The sequence below is a fragment of the Lepisosteus platostomus genome, chromosome 10 (genome assembly GCF_059453375.1).
Source record: "Lepisosteus platostomus isolate fLepPlt1 chromosome 10, fLepPlt1.hap1, whole genome shotgun sequence".
NCBI lineage: Eukaryota > Metazoa > Chordata > Actinopteri > Semionotiformes > Lepisosteidae > Lepisosteus > Lepisosteus platostomus.
In genome coordinates, this window is record NC_142620.1 from 44,746,462 (window position 1) to 44,763,080 (window position 16,619).

At 41.0% G+C, this 16,619-nt stretch overlaps 1 protein-coding gene across 3 annotated transcripts in view; it reads right to left on the reverse strand.

The window, feature by feature from the left end:
• Positions 1–1,324: 1,324 nt before the first annotated feature.
• Positions 1,325–16,619, reverse strand: part of mtm1 (myotubularin 1) — a 35,090-nt gene continuing 19,795 nt past the window's right edge. For 2 of the 3 annotated variants that reach the window (XM_088649155.1, XM_088649158.1), the window contains 10 exons: positions 15,906–16,007; positions 15,552–15,635; positions 14,960–15,109; positions 13,678–13,866; positions 12,264–12,449; positions 8,848–9,051; positions 8,011–8,103; positions 6,956–7,069; positions 6,379–6,555; positions 1,325–3,525 (listed from right to left, as the gene is read on the reverse strand). In XM_088649155.1, coding sequence (XP_088505281.1) covers positions 3,355–3,525; positions 6,379–6,555; positions 6,956–7,069; positions 8,011–8,103; positions 8,848–9,051; positions 12,264–12,449; positions 13,678–13,866; positions 14,960–15,109; positions 15,552–15,635; positions 15,906–16,007 — 1,470 coding nt within the window. In that variant the 3' untranslated portion in view covers positions 1,325–3,354. The remainder of the gene's footprint in view (positions 3,526–6,378; positions 6,556–6,955; positions 7,070–8,010; positions 8,104–8,847; positions 9,052–12,263; positions 12,450–13,677; positions 13,867–14,959; positions 15,110–15,551; positions 15,636–15,905; positions 16,008–16,619) is intronic. The other variant, XM_088649157.1, reaches the window with a different exon arrangement.

A 16,619-nucleotide genomic window follows, 5' to 3' on the forward strand; every position in this document is an offset into this window, starting at 1 on the left:
GATCTGTCAACTGGCAGTGGTGTTTTCAAACGTGAGGAGGCCAGTCATCCAGTCTTGCTCAATTGGTAGCTTGGCAGTACAGTGATTCTAACATTCTGTGCGGTCCAAACATTGGACTTCAACCAGCTGGATGGAAAGTGTTCAGAAGCTACAGTTCTGGGTAAAGAAGTAAGCCCTAGTCTCAATCTTCAACAAATTCCCTTTCAGTGCCCAGGTGTGACCCAGCAACCTTATTTCACTTTCAGGTCTGAAATACTCCACCTGGGTTCATACCCTATCTGGACCCTGTAGGATTTAATTCACTCGGATCACCAACTGTTTTCAAAACCTATTGTTCAAGACAGAAGAGATTAGTTCTTTACAACCTCTCTGTATACGACAAGGAATTACTTGAATGCTAGAGTCTCATTTTTACATTATGATGAACCGTACTGAGAAATGAGGTCTTAGCAAAAGCTTGAGCATAATGTCCCTAGATTTAGATTCCAGGTTTTCCTGTATCCCCTAGCAATCCATTTGCTTTGCTTATTACAAGCACCATTCACATGTAGTTTGCTGCAGCTCAGAATAACCCATGTACTATGCATCCTATACCGCTTCTCCTGCATAGCTCGCTTTGTTCTTCTTAATCTTAAATATATTTTGCCAAGTGCTGGCCTACTCCATAATTTTGTCTGAGCCTTTTTGTAATTCCCTTGCTTTCTATATTTACTAACTGTAGATCAGGAAGAGCACCAGGCCCAATACGTCCCTGAGGCACACCACTATCAGTCATAGACAGCAACCGTGCAATTAGCAGTTACGTCCTTTAACATTAAGGAACATTTCCTTTCTTCCCATGTTGTTTTTTTTATTGTTTGTTAACCACTCTTCAATTTTTGTGTTGCCATTTGGAGTCCTTGCTGAGAGAGAATTTCGGGAAAGGGAAAACCGCTAAGCTCCCCTGATTTCCACAACTTACTAAGTCCTTACAAAACTGGTGACACTGTGCTCAATTATGCATAGATTCAGATAAGAAGATACATACTGAGACCTAATAATTGCCGTACCCTGCCACCAGACACAATTGATACTGTGACAATGGGTGTATATCCCACTCATCAGAAGCACAATGTGTTGTGGGAACTAGCTGGCAGGTGAGGACATCCTGTGCCGGCTTCACTCTCATTATGGTGAAGGTCTTCTGCAGTATAGAGACTAGTAATAGATTTCGTGTTTGCTATTCAATGCTTTTACAGTCTATAATGGTAGCAAAAAAAATAGAGAAAAACAGTACTTTATCACTCTGTACTTCTGGATGTGAATGAAGACAAGGCAACAATGCTTCTTTCTGTGAACTGTTTATTTCCCCTTCCCCTCTTTCAGGAATAAAAAATGTTAATGTCCTTAAACAATCCCCCCCAATGTGGTACATCTTGGTATTACAACTACCCTGGTCTGAGGGACGGAGAAAAGACTGCAGAGCAAAGTTCAGTCACAACCTGATAGTTCTCACTCGGGTCTCTGTTCCTCAAGTATCCGTGTAAGTTTTAGGAAGGTAAACCCTTTCAAAAAGTTACCAGTTATTTTGCTCTGTGTTTCCTCCCCCACAAAAAAAATAGAGAGACAAACAAATTAATATCTTAATTTGGCAGCAGTTTTACAAATACTCCATTTACATCACAATCGGTACAAAGTCTCTGCTGCTTAACCTAAAGCATTCTAAAGATCAGTGCATAAAAGACAGCAGATTTTATTTTTGAAGAGAAGGAGGTTAAAAAAAGCAGTTATGGTATTCAAGGGTCCTCTACGGTACACTTGTCTGGGCCTCTTGGATCTCTACAGCCATAAAGCTTCAGCTCCTCAAGGTAATCACGCAAGCTAGGTTTCTGAACTTTAACTTAATTAGAATTATTTACAGAATTGAGGACTACCTAACATTAGAGCATATATATATATAGTTTAATTTTCTCTATAAGATAAAACAGAAGCTTATGTAACTAGAATCCTATTGTAGACATACATGTTAAAACCAATAAAGAAAACTATCTAAGAAAGAAGTCAAAGATGCTGTTCTCCTCAAATTAAAAAAAAAAATCACCGGAGTCCAGCCATATATCTGATTCAAAACGATGAAAATGCCAACAAGAAAAACAGAAATGAAATCTGTCGAGTAAAACAAAAAGCAGGCAAAAGAAATTTTTGTTTTAAAGAACAACTTTTTTTTTTAAATCTTTCTTCTTATAAAACAGCCGAGCTTTACACTAAATAAAATAATTATATTTTACAACAAACTATAGAAATTCAAACAGTAAAATAGGCTTTCTGAGGTAATTACAGAGTTACTGTACGTGTGAATTAAAAAAAAAAGTACAGAAATCATTTTTCCAAAATAATTGCAGTGATGCTGCCTTCTCCAGTTCAACAGCAGATGCTCGTGTTACAGTCTTCAAATGCTGATGAAGTTCAGTCATTCATATTACCGTAAGCAGTACAAATAACAGGTTACACTTCATTGGGAAATCCTTTCCAGCCAGCAGTGTGTTTTTCTGAAACAGTTCCTCATTGAATTTCTCCATCAGGATAATCTATTTTCAGTGGATCCCCCAAGATAATCAAGGCACAGAATAAATGTAACCCAGATCCTAGACGTCTTTACAATAAAAGCTGATGGCTCTTCGGATTGACTTGATAAATTCCCCAACGAACAGTGAGCTGCCAGACAGGAGTGCCCCATAATCCCGAACAGCTCTTTCCAGGAGCAGTCAGGAAGCGTATGTCAAGTGAAGGAAGCATAGATTCATTTTTCATGCTTGCTGGTCATCAACAGGTAGGAGAATGGTGAAACAGAACATTCCCTTCTCCCGGCAAGCAGCGCAAATAACTTTTACTGCGTGGTTTTGACTTTACCGTTAAGCGTTCACACTCTTTTTCTTGTTTTTGAAATTCAAGGAGGCATTTTTAAGCATTCGGTCTCCTCCTCCAACAGCCCTATTTGATCCGTTGTGTTCGAATCCAGAAAAAGACACTTTTGTGCAGCACTGTACTACACATCTGTACACGTGAACATTTAGCAATCTTCCCTCCTCGTTAATTACTTCTATCCCATCCAGCCTTATAGCCTGCGTCTCTGATTACTGGAAGACAAATTTAATATTTAGCTTCAAAGTGTAAATGACTAAATTCAGGATGAGACGAAAAGGTGCGGGAATAGCTTTGAGCCATGTGAAGAGCTATGAGCTTTCACTTCAAGATGCCCCCGAGGAAATGAGTTTAAGGCTTTGAAACAGTCTAGTGACGTGAAGGCTGTATTGTGACTTATTGCATTTTCATCTACACACTCCCTGAGGACGGATGGGGGGCGGGGGTCTCCTCTCAGAACTGAGTCTGTATGTGCTGGACGATCTGGGTGGGAGAGGCGGGAGAGCTGGTGGAATTGTTGGCGATCCTTCCAGAGTCGGACAGCTGCAGCTCCTCCAGCTTCTTGAGGTACTGATCGCGCAGCGCCAGGAGCTCCCTGTAGCGCTGCTCCACTGGGTTCTGCTGCTGCAGGACAGAGAGGCAGGTCAGTCGGAGCTACTGGAGCTCTTTTTCCTCTCGCTAATTGCTACACATGAGTCTTACTTACCCAGAATGCCATGGGCAGGGTTTAACACAGGTGTACAGATGGTTGATATTATTTCAAACATGATTGATATTAGGTATTTAGCAGATGCCTTTCTACAAGGCAACTTGCACTTGACACAATCAACGACCTGCTAAATCCTAATTCAAAAAGCGTAGACCATTCTAACGGGTGCAAAACATTATTAACATCAAGGCTGCTCACAAGAATCTAAACCGTTTCTTTTCTCTGCCTTGACTCAGGTGGCACAGAATTTTTTAGCAGATTTACAACAGTTCTGCGGCTCGCTCTCTTCTGAAGCAGGTACCTCTCATTAGAGCACAAAGTTAATCAACTCAATACAGGGAGCCCAAACAGCTGAGACACGTTGAGATAGTTTTTTTATTTTGCAAAACAAAAACACAGACAAAAAAAAAGTTGGCATGAAGACAACTAATGAAAGTGACTGCACACAACTGGAAATTAAGGAGTGAAAACAGGGAGCCTCTTTACGCAAAGAGTGGTGGGTGTCTGTTACAGGCTGTCAAGTTGTTGAAGAAAATCCCCTGGGGATCTTTAGGTGAAGGGTGGATGTGATCTTTGAAGGAAAGTCAGGTTGCTTGTTGTAAGTGTTGCTGCTGGACCAGTAGGTAGTGCTCCTTCAGGTCAATCAGTGTTTCCTTGCCAATTCCCCAGTACTGTACGTGGGGACACTTTGCTGCAGGAAGTGCTGTCCTTTAGATGAGACCTTAAATGGAGGTTCTAACTACTTAGTCATTAAAGATTACTGCACTCTTTATAAGAACAGAAGTGTTAGCCCTAGAAAAAATCCTCTTTAGCCTTGTATAATCTGGCTTTGCTAAAATTCCCCCTTAATTCATTCCTTCTCTGATCTGCTGTGCATTGGTACAGAAATCCTGCTGCACGTTCCCAGATGCGGCTGCGCTGCAGTGGTGTGTGAACTGAGTCCCCTCCTATACATAATCGTTTGGGATGAAATGCAGTGTATAAATCTAAGGACATATCTGTATTGTTCATCTTCAATAAAGCCAAAAGGCCAACTATTACCTTAGTCCTTTAATGACAAACTGGATGAATGCCCCAAATTACTAATGAATACAGACTAATTTAGTAATTAGTAAAAATGACTAATTTTCATTTTTTGTTAATGCACTGTGTATGCATTAACAGGCATTATATGCCTTTTAAACTCATGTTTAAAATAATTTTAAAATAATTATTTTGCAATACTGTATACAGTATATAAAATGTCAACTAACTGACAAATAATAATTGGAACACTAATTTCTGATATGTTAAGTAGAAAACTAATTTTTCTGAATCATTTTTAAGGCTAATGATTTACTCAGTTATTATGGGATTTTTCACAAACCTCTTAAGAATGGAACAGTCTTTGAATCTGCAACAAACAATAAAATATTTAATGACTTCAATGAAGCACTTTTGTATGAAACATTCTTCGATACAAAAGTGTTAATACTTTAACAGGAATACACAGACTTTCAGTGTCCCGTTCATGGGTAACACATGAGGTTTTTGTTATTATTATTGAAGTGAAGAAAAGAGGATTGTCCTGTTCACTAAGTCACATTCTGTCTAGCAGCACAGCAGATATAAGAAGTTTAGATTAAATCCTTCCTCATTAAATTAGGAACATCCCGCCTTTGGCAAGAGAGGAATTGAAAAAAATAGACAAAGCCGAAAACCACAAGCCAGATTAATTAGATTTTGAATACAACCACTGAGAAATGGTTGGAAAATTGGCAGTGGGTTGGTTAATTACTTGAAAGATTATAGGCTAGTGGCGTTTGTTTTGAATTCATTGCCTGCCTTATCTGTCCTGCAGTATTTAATGAATAACTATTTTCTATGCTGAACTCACTCCTGTGCTTTTTTTTTTCTACGGGCTTCAACAACATGGCTGGGTAGCTTGTTTCAGACCCCCACAGTCCTGTGTGGAAGATAGTCCTTCCTGCTTTCAAATTTTAATGCCCTCCACATAGACAGTTTCCTCTTATGTTTTATGTGTATCCCTGTTGATACTGCAGTAGCCCACTAGTGTTATTCTGTCAAAAGTCTTGGAAGATTTTTAAGACTTCAATCTGAATATTACTAGATGGTCATGAGTTCCTCAGAACTTTGAAACATACTTGTCTTAATGAATACGTATGAACAAAAATCTAAAGCAGGAGCCTTTGCTTGGAAACTGTTCACTGATTCATCAGAGTTGTAGTTAGTGACAGAGGATGTAGATAAGGGTTAAGATGCAAAATGAAGAACAAATGACAGTATTCTTTTATACTAGAATGTCTCTGAAACCACGCTGTGTAGCCCAATTTTCCAGGTCAGTTTTAAGAAAAGGGTAAGACTCCGGAGATGGCTCAGGTAAAAATGCTGTAAGCTAACTTGTAGAACGATTTTCCAAAAAGACAGAGGCACTGACACATTTGGCACTTTCATCAAAAAACTGAAAATGGACTTTTCTGTTCCAGGTTTCATTGTTTTCTATGCTTTTATGATTTGTAGAGATTTTTTTAAATACTGTTTTTACTTGTGTCAAGTCCTTTAAGTCAAAGGAGCTATATAAAACAAAAGTCGATGATTATGATTACTGCGTGCACCTTGCTCTCACACCTGTGCTGCTGTGAGGATTGTAAAGGTGACTGAAAATAAATAACACCCGGCTGGTTCATAATTGGAGGCTGTTAAAATAAATGCCAACCAATTCCAAAGCTGAAAGAACAACCCAATGTCTATTGCTACGGTTATCCTACCTGCTGTCTTATTCGTGGATTCCACCGGATGTAGTAAGACACCCACAACTCTAGATGGCGCATACTGGCTACAGGATATAGAACCCGGTTGCACTCCATTGTGTAGAAGGGATTCAAGTACTTCGACTTGTCACTATTGATCATAGACCACAGAGAGACCGTCTTCGTTTTCACTTCCTGCAAAAGAAGCACATCAGCTGCTTAAATTGGAGAACAGTAGGAGAACCTACTGACATTTCAAACAAGACAGGAAACGAGAGCTGTTTGTACTTATAAGTGCTTTGCTCTGATACAAAATTATTGACAAGTCAATGTCTTTACCATGGTATATTGCTTAGATGATCATAACACCCTTTGCATGAAAAAGAAACCAGCAAAAATCTTATTACCAGGAGGTTCCTGGTTCACGTCCTGGCTGTGCCACTAACACACTGGCCCCCTGAGTAAACCATTGAATGTTCTTGTGCTCCATCCATCAGTAGACTCACCTACTATACCTCACCTATTCTATAGGAAACGTACTAATTACTACTCGAAAATTCTGACCCACACCCAGTCCCGTATGACTTGTTCTTACATTGGCATCTCTTGCACTTTCACAGTTGTACAAGAACGTTCCAAATCGACAGCTGTAAAGGTGGTCTAGAATGGTGATCAGGAACTGCTCGTTGAACTCGAAAGCTGTGGGAAACTGACACAAACGAGAAAATGGCATGGTTTTCAAAAGTCCAGCCCTGCCAAGAACAATAGTATTTAGCTTTATGGAACAGGTCCAAAGCAGCTATACACAGTTTATATTTAACAATAGCAAAAGCAAGCCAGTTTTTCTAATGCTTTAAAAACGCTTTAGTAATGACAATGTTCAGTTGTTGTTTTTTTCAGCTACTGCTTCTAATGTGCCAAAACAACAATGCAGCCCTGCCCAGCAACAACCAATAAGGGCCGTCCCCTCAGGGACAGGTGTTCTCAGCACTGTATTCCACTTGCTCACAGTGGTGACTGCAATAACACTAACCAGCTGTGTTTATAGGGCTGGCTAATCACGGTTACAGGCTTAAATGGAAACGAAAGTTCAGCTGGACCTAGGACTGAAATTAACTGGCACTTTTTTGGGGTAGGTGCCTTGAGAGTTAAGAAAACTTCTTACGTACAGTATAGTGTGTGGTGGTAGCAACTTTGAAGTTTCCAGCTCCATAAACTATGAGGAGCAATACAAAAGACAACAGCCCTCCTAGTTCTTGTACGTTACCTTGTAAGATAATGTAACCATGCAGATATTCACTGATCATCTTTATATCTGATCTTGAATCACTCTTTAACTAGATACATCAAATGAGACACAATTCTCATCTACAGTGACACCTGCTGCACAGAAGATACATTAGTGAAAAGAATAAAAAGTAAATAACCAAAGAGAATATAATATCACTGGATTTGATTGTGATGTTAAGTTTGATAGAAGTATTATAGTACATCTTAATTGGTTTCTTGGCAGAATATTATCAACCACATAATCTCATCTCTATGTTTCTTGAAAGATCTCAGGGAATCTGAGAAAAGGATTTGGCAAGCTTGTTCCAGACACCCACCGCCTTTTGAGTAAAGCAGTGCCTTCTGGTTTAAATGGTTTACCTGCTTGGTCATCTGCCATACACAGTCGATAAACTGGAGCAGAATCGGAGACCTGTCTGCATCTGCATGGTTCTTATCACCATGACCGATTCTCTAGAAAGAAAACAAACAGCGGCCTCAGCACATTTCAGATAAATCAGCTTACAAACAGGCAGATTTTCATCAATGAAACAGAGACCAAGTCCTAATAAACCTCCGAAATGTTTTCTGAAAAAAGTATTTGTTTAAGGTGGTTTAGGGATTTTGCTCAAACTTTATCGAATCGTTACAAAACAAGAACAATTAAGGCAGTTGGTTTATTTTTGTACATAGAACTAAGGTCTGAAATGTTACACACTAAATGAACAATGTGTAATAGCAGAAGTAAGACTTAATAAGACTATCCTCTTTTTCGATAATTATGCTGCTCCAAATGTGATTCTCCAGACCAGCACCTACCCATTAGAGCAATAAAGGTGAAATTTATAACTGGGTTCATGCTGAGAATTCCAGACATGACGGTTTTTAATCTTTTAGATGGGTATAAAAGTCAATTCCAAATTCTTGTCTCAAGATTTCAGCCCATAAAACACTGTTGGAGGCTGGCACACAGTGGACCTGACCTGCAACTTAATAATCTTAATAGCTCATTCTCTCTTAGATGTGTGGTTTCGTACGTGGAATATTTTAATATTTCTTATATGTGCAGTTCCTTAAGAAGTGTGACAGTAAATTTTCTCTTAGATGTGCAGGTCACTGCCAATTGATACAAGGAGGGGAGCACTGCTTTAAGCTTTGTATGTGGTTAAAGAGGGACCCAAAAACGAAAAAATAAAGCTGCTCTGGGGAATTCCTTACAGAACTGAACTTGTGACCGAAGCTGATCCACTCCTTCTGGACCAGCACTTGAAAGCCGGTCAGAGTCCTGTAGTAGCTGTCCAGCATCAGCATGGCCAGGGAGGTGAGCTGGGCTGTGCGGTCCCACCCATCGCTGCAGTGCACCACCACGGAGTTCCCAGACGAAATCTTATCTGCCACCTGGATAGCACCAGCCAGGACTAACTGTGGAGACAAGAGATCCACCATATTTAAAACAAGCATCCCCACACCCGGCACAGCAGTCCCCATTTCCCCCCCACTAATACAACTACAGTTCTCTCTTGAGTCTCAGCACAAGATCTTGCATGCCACAGGAGGCTAAACTGCCAGACGCCACTAGCTGGGACAGCGTCTGCTCCACTTTGTGCATAGTGTTGTGTTATACATATTATCCCTGTCACAGCTGCTCGTCTAAATATGGCAGGGCCTGACAGAAACAGAAGCGACATTCATTTTGAAACCGTCTGATTTTAATAACTGTGGGGGGAGGGGGGGAAGGAGAACAAAATATCACATAGTTGTAAAACCAAAACATCTGAAGCAACTCGTCCGGAAAAAAGATCAGGATGGGGTTTTTTACTGGGACTGGCAGCAGTGGGGGAAGTCCCTAACTTCAGTTAGGGAAGCTTACAAATGGCTGAGCCCTGCTGATAATTCCTGGATTGGCTGTTGTGATTTCTCAGCAAAGGCTGTGTCAGCTTCTGCCTGAAGAGGAGCAGTACTGGTGTCGGCACACAGATAAGTAGTATGTGGCTTGATGATGATGATGATGATGATGACGATGACGACAATGTGATGGTCAAGGCTCTGGACTCGGTTAAATGCTGGTGTTTATGGGTTCACATCCCAGGTGGGACACTGCTTAAAGTCCTTCACTCAGATTGCTCTAGTTAGTATGCTGCTGTGTAATGGTTCTCCAGGTTGTCCTTGTAATTGTCTTCTCAAATTACTTACCTGGTGAAATAAAGCAATAAATATGGTGCTTTGTGTCACAAAGGATCTCAAAGCACTTCACATACAGAAATATGGAATATAATAGAAAGTGCATCCTCAACTGATGTGCTGCCCCACCTGGGTGACAGGCAGCAGTTCTGCTGCACAGCAGATCAGGTGCAGATGTAAGGAACTACTTCAGCAATAATAATAATAATAATAATAATAATAATAATAATAATAATAATAATAATAATAATAATTGCTTACACTTATATAGCACTTTTCTGGACACTCCACTCAAAGCACTTTACAGGTAATGGGGACCCCTCCACCACCACCAATGTGCAGCATCCACCTGGATGATGCGACGGCAGCCATAGTGCGCCAGAACGCTCACCACACATCAGCTATCAGTGGGGAGGAGAGCAGAGTAATGAAGCCAATTCATAGATGGGGATTATTAGGAGGCATGATTGGTAAGGGCCAATGGGAAATTTGGCCAGGACGCCGGAGTTACACCCCAACTCTTTTCGAGAAACGCCCTGGGATTTTTAATGACCACAGAGATTCAGGACCTCGGTGCAATGCGCACCAGTGCTCAGAGTGGGTACATGCAGTCTTCCTTTCCACTGAGGAGGCTGTGGTGTGCTGGGCTGAAAAGTAACTGGCTTTTCCAAAAAATATTCCAAAAAATAGGAATACTAAAAATTGAGTTTTCATTCAAGCAGTTTATTCCTCCAGGCCTGCTTATGTTATTGCCTCAACAACCAACTGTGATTCTGTAACAATGTGACTGTCAAACCTAGGCATTCCCCTTTCTGAAGTTTGTATTGCAGACAAAACACCTTAAAGAAATACTCATTTTTTAATCTTGAGGGCTTCTGTTAAATTGTCCTTCTAATCTCTGTTTACTCTCCAACACATCTGGGCTCTTAATTCACAATCCATTTGCCACCTGTTAAAGAGTGACAGCATGATGTATTATCACTCCAGTTGAATCCACACACTGAAAAAATGTGATTTAATAATCATCACCTTTTCTTACCAAGGTTACAGAGTTGGCAACGCTGGCAAAGTCTTCTCTCCTGTTTTCATTAAAGCAATTTGAGGTCACGTTTGTTTCAAGAGTACAATAATTTAATATGGAAAAACATACACTCAGGTAATTAACTTAGAGTAACTGTGTTAAACAAAAAGTCTCCCCATCCCCCAGAGGCACAAAAGCATGAGCAATGACAAATTCTGCATAAACAACACAATGACCTTTTATGTTTTGTCGTGTTAACTTAAGTGCCTGAATACAAGAAAACAGCAGTTTTAACATGTTAGTTACAGTTCAAGGGCTTACATCATTCAATTTACAAATGATACAGCGATAACACCCCCAGGAACACCTCTTGTGTTGGACAGTTAGAGAGGATGGCACTGTATCTTAATAGTTATTGCTGTTTAACTGAAATCACAGGCCCTGAAGCCGTTTTACAGACTTGACAACATAACATAACATGATGATGATAAATCCGGTGCATACACTTACACATACACACCAGTCACAGCACTTTTTAATATTATAAAAAATGTTTGGCACAGAATTTGTACAAATCTCTAAAAAGCAGAAGTTGCTTTCTGAGCAGTTCACAAAACATCTCTGATGAAACTAAATGCATACTGGTGTAGCAACAGCTGCAAAACAACTGTCCAGCATGTTCCACTGTGCTTGTCCTTTATCTACTACTGCTCTTCAGACATTAATATCTCAAGATGGTGTTTTCAGGTGATTATGTTCTGTCGAATCTGTTGAACACTGCTTTTACCATTTAACACTGTTTAAAAGTACTACCTGACCCTCTCCATTCTTTTGTAATTGTATCCTGTCCTCTCCCTTTAAGGTACAGTATAAGCAGACACACTGCACTTGATTTAACTGGAGGCGGGAAACATCTGCGACAGAAATACTTTCTGCCAAGTCGGCAGAATCCAGTGTTGTTACTGTGAAGAGCATTAGTATTAGTGATATTAGTGTATTAGTGAAATACCCTTTTTATAATATCGATTTAATATCGATTTTTGAATAGCCAATCGTGTGTTTTTCAAGTCTGTCCTGAAAGCTACGAACCCTGTGATCGCACACAGAGATGTGCAGGCTGACTCCTCTGACCAGTCCACCCTCAAGCCACTCTACCTTTAACATGGGACAGACAGCATAGTCACGTAAAAAAGATTCAGCTAACTTATCCCTCACCAGGATGCCCGTAAGGCCTGGGAGGGTGCAGGGGGGCGCTGTGCTTGCTGAGAGATGAGAGAGCCCTGGCCAACTAATACCAACCTCCCCACAGAGGTACTTGGCCAAGTGTGCACCATCGCCTGGGGAAACCCAGACACATGACCCAGGCTCGATCCCTTTACCACTTGGACCACACAGGCGTCCCAACACTCTCTCAATGTAACCGGGGACGTACCTTGATGTGCTCCAGCCAGTGCGTGGACTCTAGGCTGGAGAGCCAGTGGGACTCCTCCACGTTGGGATAGACAATGTCCTTCAGCTTCTTCAAGGACTCCCTCATGACATGGATGTTGTGGATGTCCAGGAAGACCAGCTCGGCATTCTGATAGGCGTCGTCTCCTTCGTACCCTCCTCCGGTGGCCTGTCACACACAAGACAGCCAGCCTCAATCCCAGAGTCTTGACAACGCCCCTAAGAGCAGAGCCCAATGACCGCTCTCCCAGGCAGGGCTTAACCCCAGACACGGGATGACCACTGCTTGAATACGGCTGATGATCAGTGACGAGTACAAACGTTTTCAGATACAGAGCTTACCTATAACTCTAGAAACAAAGTTTCACTGAAGTGCACCACTAACCCAACAACGTGCCTGAAGCAGAACATGGATCAGTCATGTCTTAAAAATGGAAAACTGGTAGAAAATATCCACAGTAACAGAGGAAACAAAAAAAACGTCCCTAGAGATTATTTAGTCTGCGTAATACTTTCTTAGAAGCTACATGTTAAAACATCATCCATAATACTTAATGACTACATTAGTCGATTTCCATTAATCCAGAAATTTCTATTAATATAGCTCCAAGGGTGTGAGAAAAGACAAAGAGACCAGTGCTACTAAGCGATCTAGATCCACGATGAGCTTAGAAGAAAAATTTGAAGTGCTGAAGTGAAGGACTAATAGGACTAAGTAATAGTGCTGTCTGCCTGTTGTTTGGCAAAAATAAATCTACAATTCTAACAATAAAGAAAAGTGAGGAAACTGTCAGACTCAGTGTATGTGGAATGGCGACATTGCTTTAGGGTCTTGTACCTGGTCTACATGGGCAAAATCAGAAATCAGAGATTCTGTCAGCAATTTTAAATTATTTCCAAAATATATTGTTTTTCTTTACTCCATTGTTATTTTTTACAGGCGAAAAAATGTGATTCCAGGGATTTTAATAGGTTGAAACACGACCTCAGCTTATCTAACTCTATTACTATACAAGACATAAAAAGTATTTGTCACAGAAAAGGAGCTAATTATTAAAGTTTGACAAGCTGCCCGCTCTGCATGTCAGGCAGAGATCACAATTGAGAGGTGTCAACATCAGCTCACACAAAATGAGCTTTTTAAATGGTGAGCGTTTCATAACGGCAACAAAGCCTGTGTTGAGAAGGAGCCTATTGTAATTAAAGCCATGTATGACCTTATGCCATACACAGCACATGATGCTATACACAGCACAGAAGTCAGTTATCTCAATCGCTCAATTTTATTCTTCTATGTTTATGACTAAACCCGAGGTTTATGCCTGGAGGAATACCAAGAATATAAAACCTCTGGGTACTCTTCCCCCCACCCCCCGAGGCTGGGGTCCAGCCTTCACCTTGTTGGCCACGGCGTTGACGTTGGGCCTGGCGTCGAAGATGGTCAGCTTGCTGGTCTGCCCGTTGGCCTCCCGGATGGTGTCCAGGTAGCGCTCGTCGTCCTTGTTGCGCTTGCCGCTCATGCCCACTAGGGGCTGGCTGCAGCGCATGATCACTGCCTGGTTCTCCGGGTGAATCCAGGACAGGACCTGCGGGGCACAGCAGCACTGGGCTTGACGGCACTCACAAAGGGAGGACGCATCCTGTACCGCACACGTCGGCGAAAGGGATACAGTAAAACCTCGCTCTCTGCAGGTTCGACATTTGATTTGATTTTTCCATGCCAAATTGTGGACCGACATTGCCTATTCGCAAGCTGCGCAATAAGAGAGTAAACCTGGGCACACAGTTGCGCATCTTCAACTCACAGATCTACTTCTCCTGACCTGCATTGGCCTATGTAGTCAAGCCAAAGCTTGGTTAACAAAGAGTTAATGTTTATGTAGAAGAGCATCATGGGTTATGCTTAAGTTATTCACTTCCTGTCAGGAAAACATTGTGCACTGACCTGTATGTGAGTGTAATGCTGCTTAAGGAATATTAAATAAAAAAAACCCTCTGTGGTCCCCTAAGTTATCACACTCAGTTTGCAGCAAAGTAATAACAGGCAAGTAGTAAATTATTACAGTACAGTAATGCTACTTTTGAATAGTAATGAAAACTTTAAGAGAATGCACCCTACTAAGAATGATAAAAATATCAAATACGTGGTAAGCCTTGATGATATAACAGTGATCTTATTTCTTTGAAACAGGCAAGAATTGAATTACTGGGTGAAAACTGTTTTAGATTTACTGCATTCATTTTCATTAAAGGTATGTACTACCAATAAATACTGCCACTTTTTCCGAAAAAGATAAGTTAAAATAAAATGTTACTACCGAAATGCTGGTTTTAAGTCCTGCGGTCACAAATTCACCATTCACTGAGGCATCAAGATACCTATAACCCCGATGAACACCGAGGTTTTACTTTATCTGTAACCTACTGGACACAAAGGGAAGTTTATATCTAAGTGCTCAGGCAGCGTGAAGTTGCTATAACAGATAAACAATAGGCATAATGCCCATTTGTAACATTAGTCAATCTGTGATGATATGTTGCTTATACCTGTATGTACCCAACAACATGAAGAGAGGACAATCTTGGGAAATTTAAGCCTGAGGCCAGAAGCAGAATGAAGATATCCTGCAATCACCAAGAGAGGAAGGAAGGAAATCCCAGTAGGGGTGAAACACTTACCGGTATCCGATTCCTGGATCGAAACACAGCCACTTTCCGTAGGTCCTCGTCTGAGGCGGTGTAAGGCACAACAAGGATCGTGGGGTATGTGTCACACAGCTCATAATTATTGTTCAGAAAGGTTATCCTCCATGTTTTGTTGGGTAATCCCTGTTATATCACAGAAACAAAAAGAAAATTGCTTTTAACCCTTTAAAGAATTTTGACTGAAAGGCCTCTCTGATTCCTAAGATGGACCTGTTTTCATCTAAGGCTGTAATCCTGCCTTGTGCTCTGTCCCTCTGGGATGGGCTCTGGGCTTCTGTGACCTTCAACAGGAACAAGCGTCTTTCTGACAGAAGGCGATGCTTTCTAGATTCACTATAAAGCACTCAAGAATGGCATGAAGCCTCCACCATGAGGGTTAAATGTGACTTGGATTTCTTCTCAGCCACAAGACAGGAATCTCCAACAGAATCTTCCTGTGGGAGTCTAGTACAGTGTGAAAGATCTCAGGCTGTTGCTCTCCACAGACAGCAGAACCCAAGGACAGAATATCATGTGTAGCACAATTCAGAATAAAAATCTTTTAAAGAGAACGGTACATACTCACCTGCCGGCGATACTCCTGCATAGGATTGTAAACATTCCAGCCATTTTCCGGAAACTTCTCCTGGCTTAGAAACGCAAATAATATCTGTAAAACAAAAGGGCAAATGGCAGAGATAGGTTAAGCAGCTTTTCTCAAGTAAGTCACCATCAAGTCTTCTCTAACCAATTCTGCAAGTCAAACAGTGTAGTGTAGTGTCTCATTCAAGATGTCCCCTATAAAGAAATCTCACTGGGGCAGGAACACCACTCTCAACATAAGACTGTGATGCTCCACATCGTGGGAGCTTCCTACAATCAGAACTCTGATTTTTGGAAGTTGGTGCTCTCTGCCAATATCTTGTGTGGAAAAACTCACCAGACCATGAGAGAGGGGGAAGGCGTATCGGAAAAGGATTTCAAATATGTCTCTTCTGCTGTGTCCTTCTTGTTTCAGGGCAAATCTCAGGTTCCTCATGTCCTTAAATACATACACACACAGAACAGACACTAAAAGTTCCACACAGGCTTGAAAGAGTAACATCACTCAGATTCTATTTTAGACAAGCTGTAAGAACCACTGCAATATAGTACTGGCATGTAACATTCGCAAAGTGTATAATTAGGTTCTGTGAATGGCAGCTTCTAGCTTCTCGGAAGCACACTGTGCACTGCAGGATGTCTTCATTATTAACCCTCACCATCAAGCAAAGGAACTTAAACCAGTATATTTTAAAGACCCTTTAAAATAAGAGGATGTTTAGAGCCCTGCATTTCAACATACAGTTGTGAGAAAATGTTTGTGAACCCTCTGGAATTATCTGGATTTCTGCATGAATGGCTCCTGAAATGTGATCTGATCTTCATCCCAGTCATAATAATAAAAAGGACAGTCTTATTTAACAAACAACACACACAACATTTTGGCCCATTTGGGCCTGCTTCAGATCACGCCACAGCATTTCAATGGGACTCAGGTCAAGACTCTTACTTGGCCATTCCAAAATATGGAATTTCTTCTGTTTGAGCCACTCTGTTGTCGATTTACTCCTGTGTTTTGGATCATTGTCATGTTGCATGACCTAACTTTTTC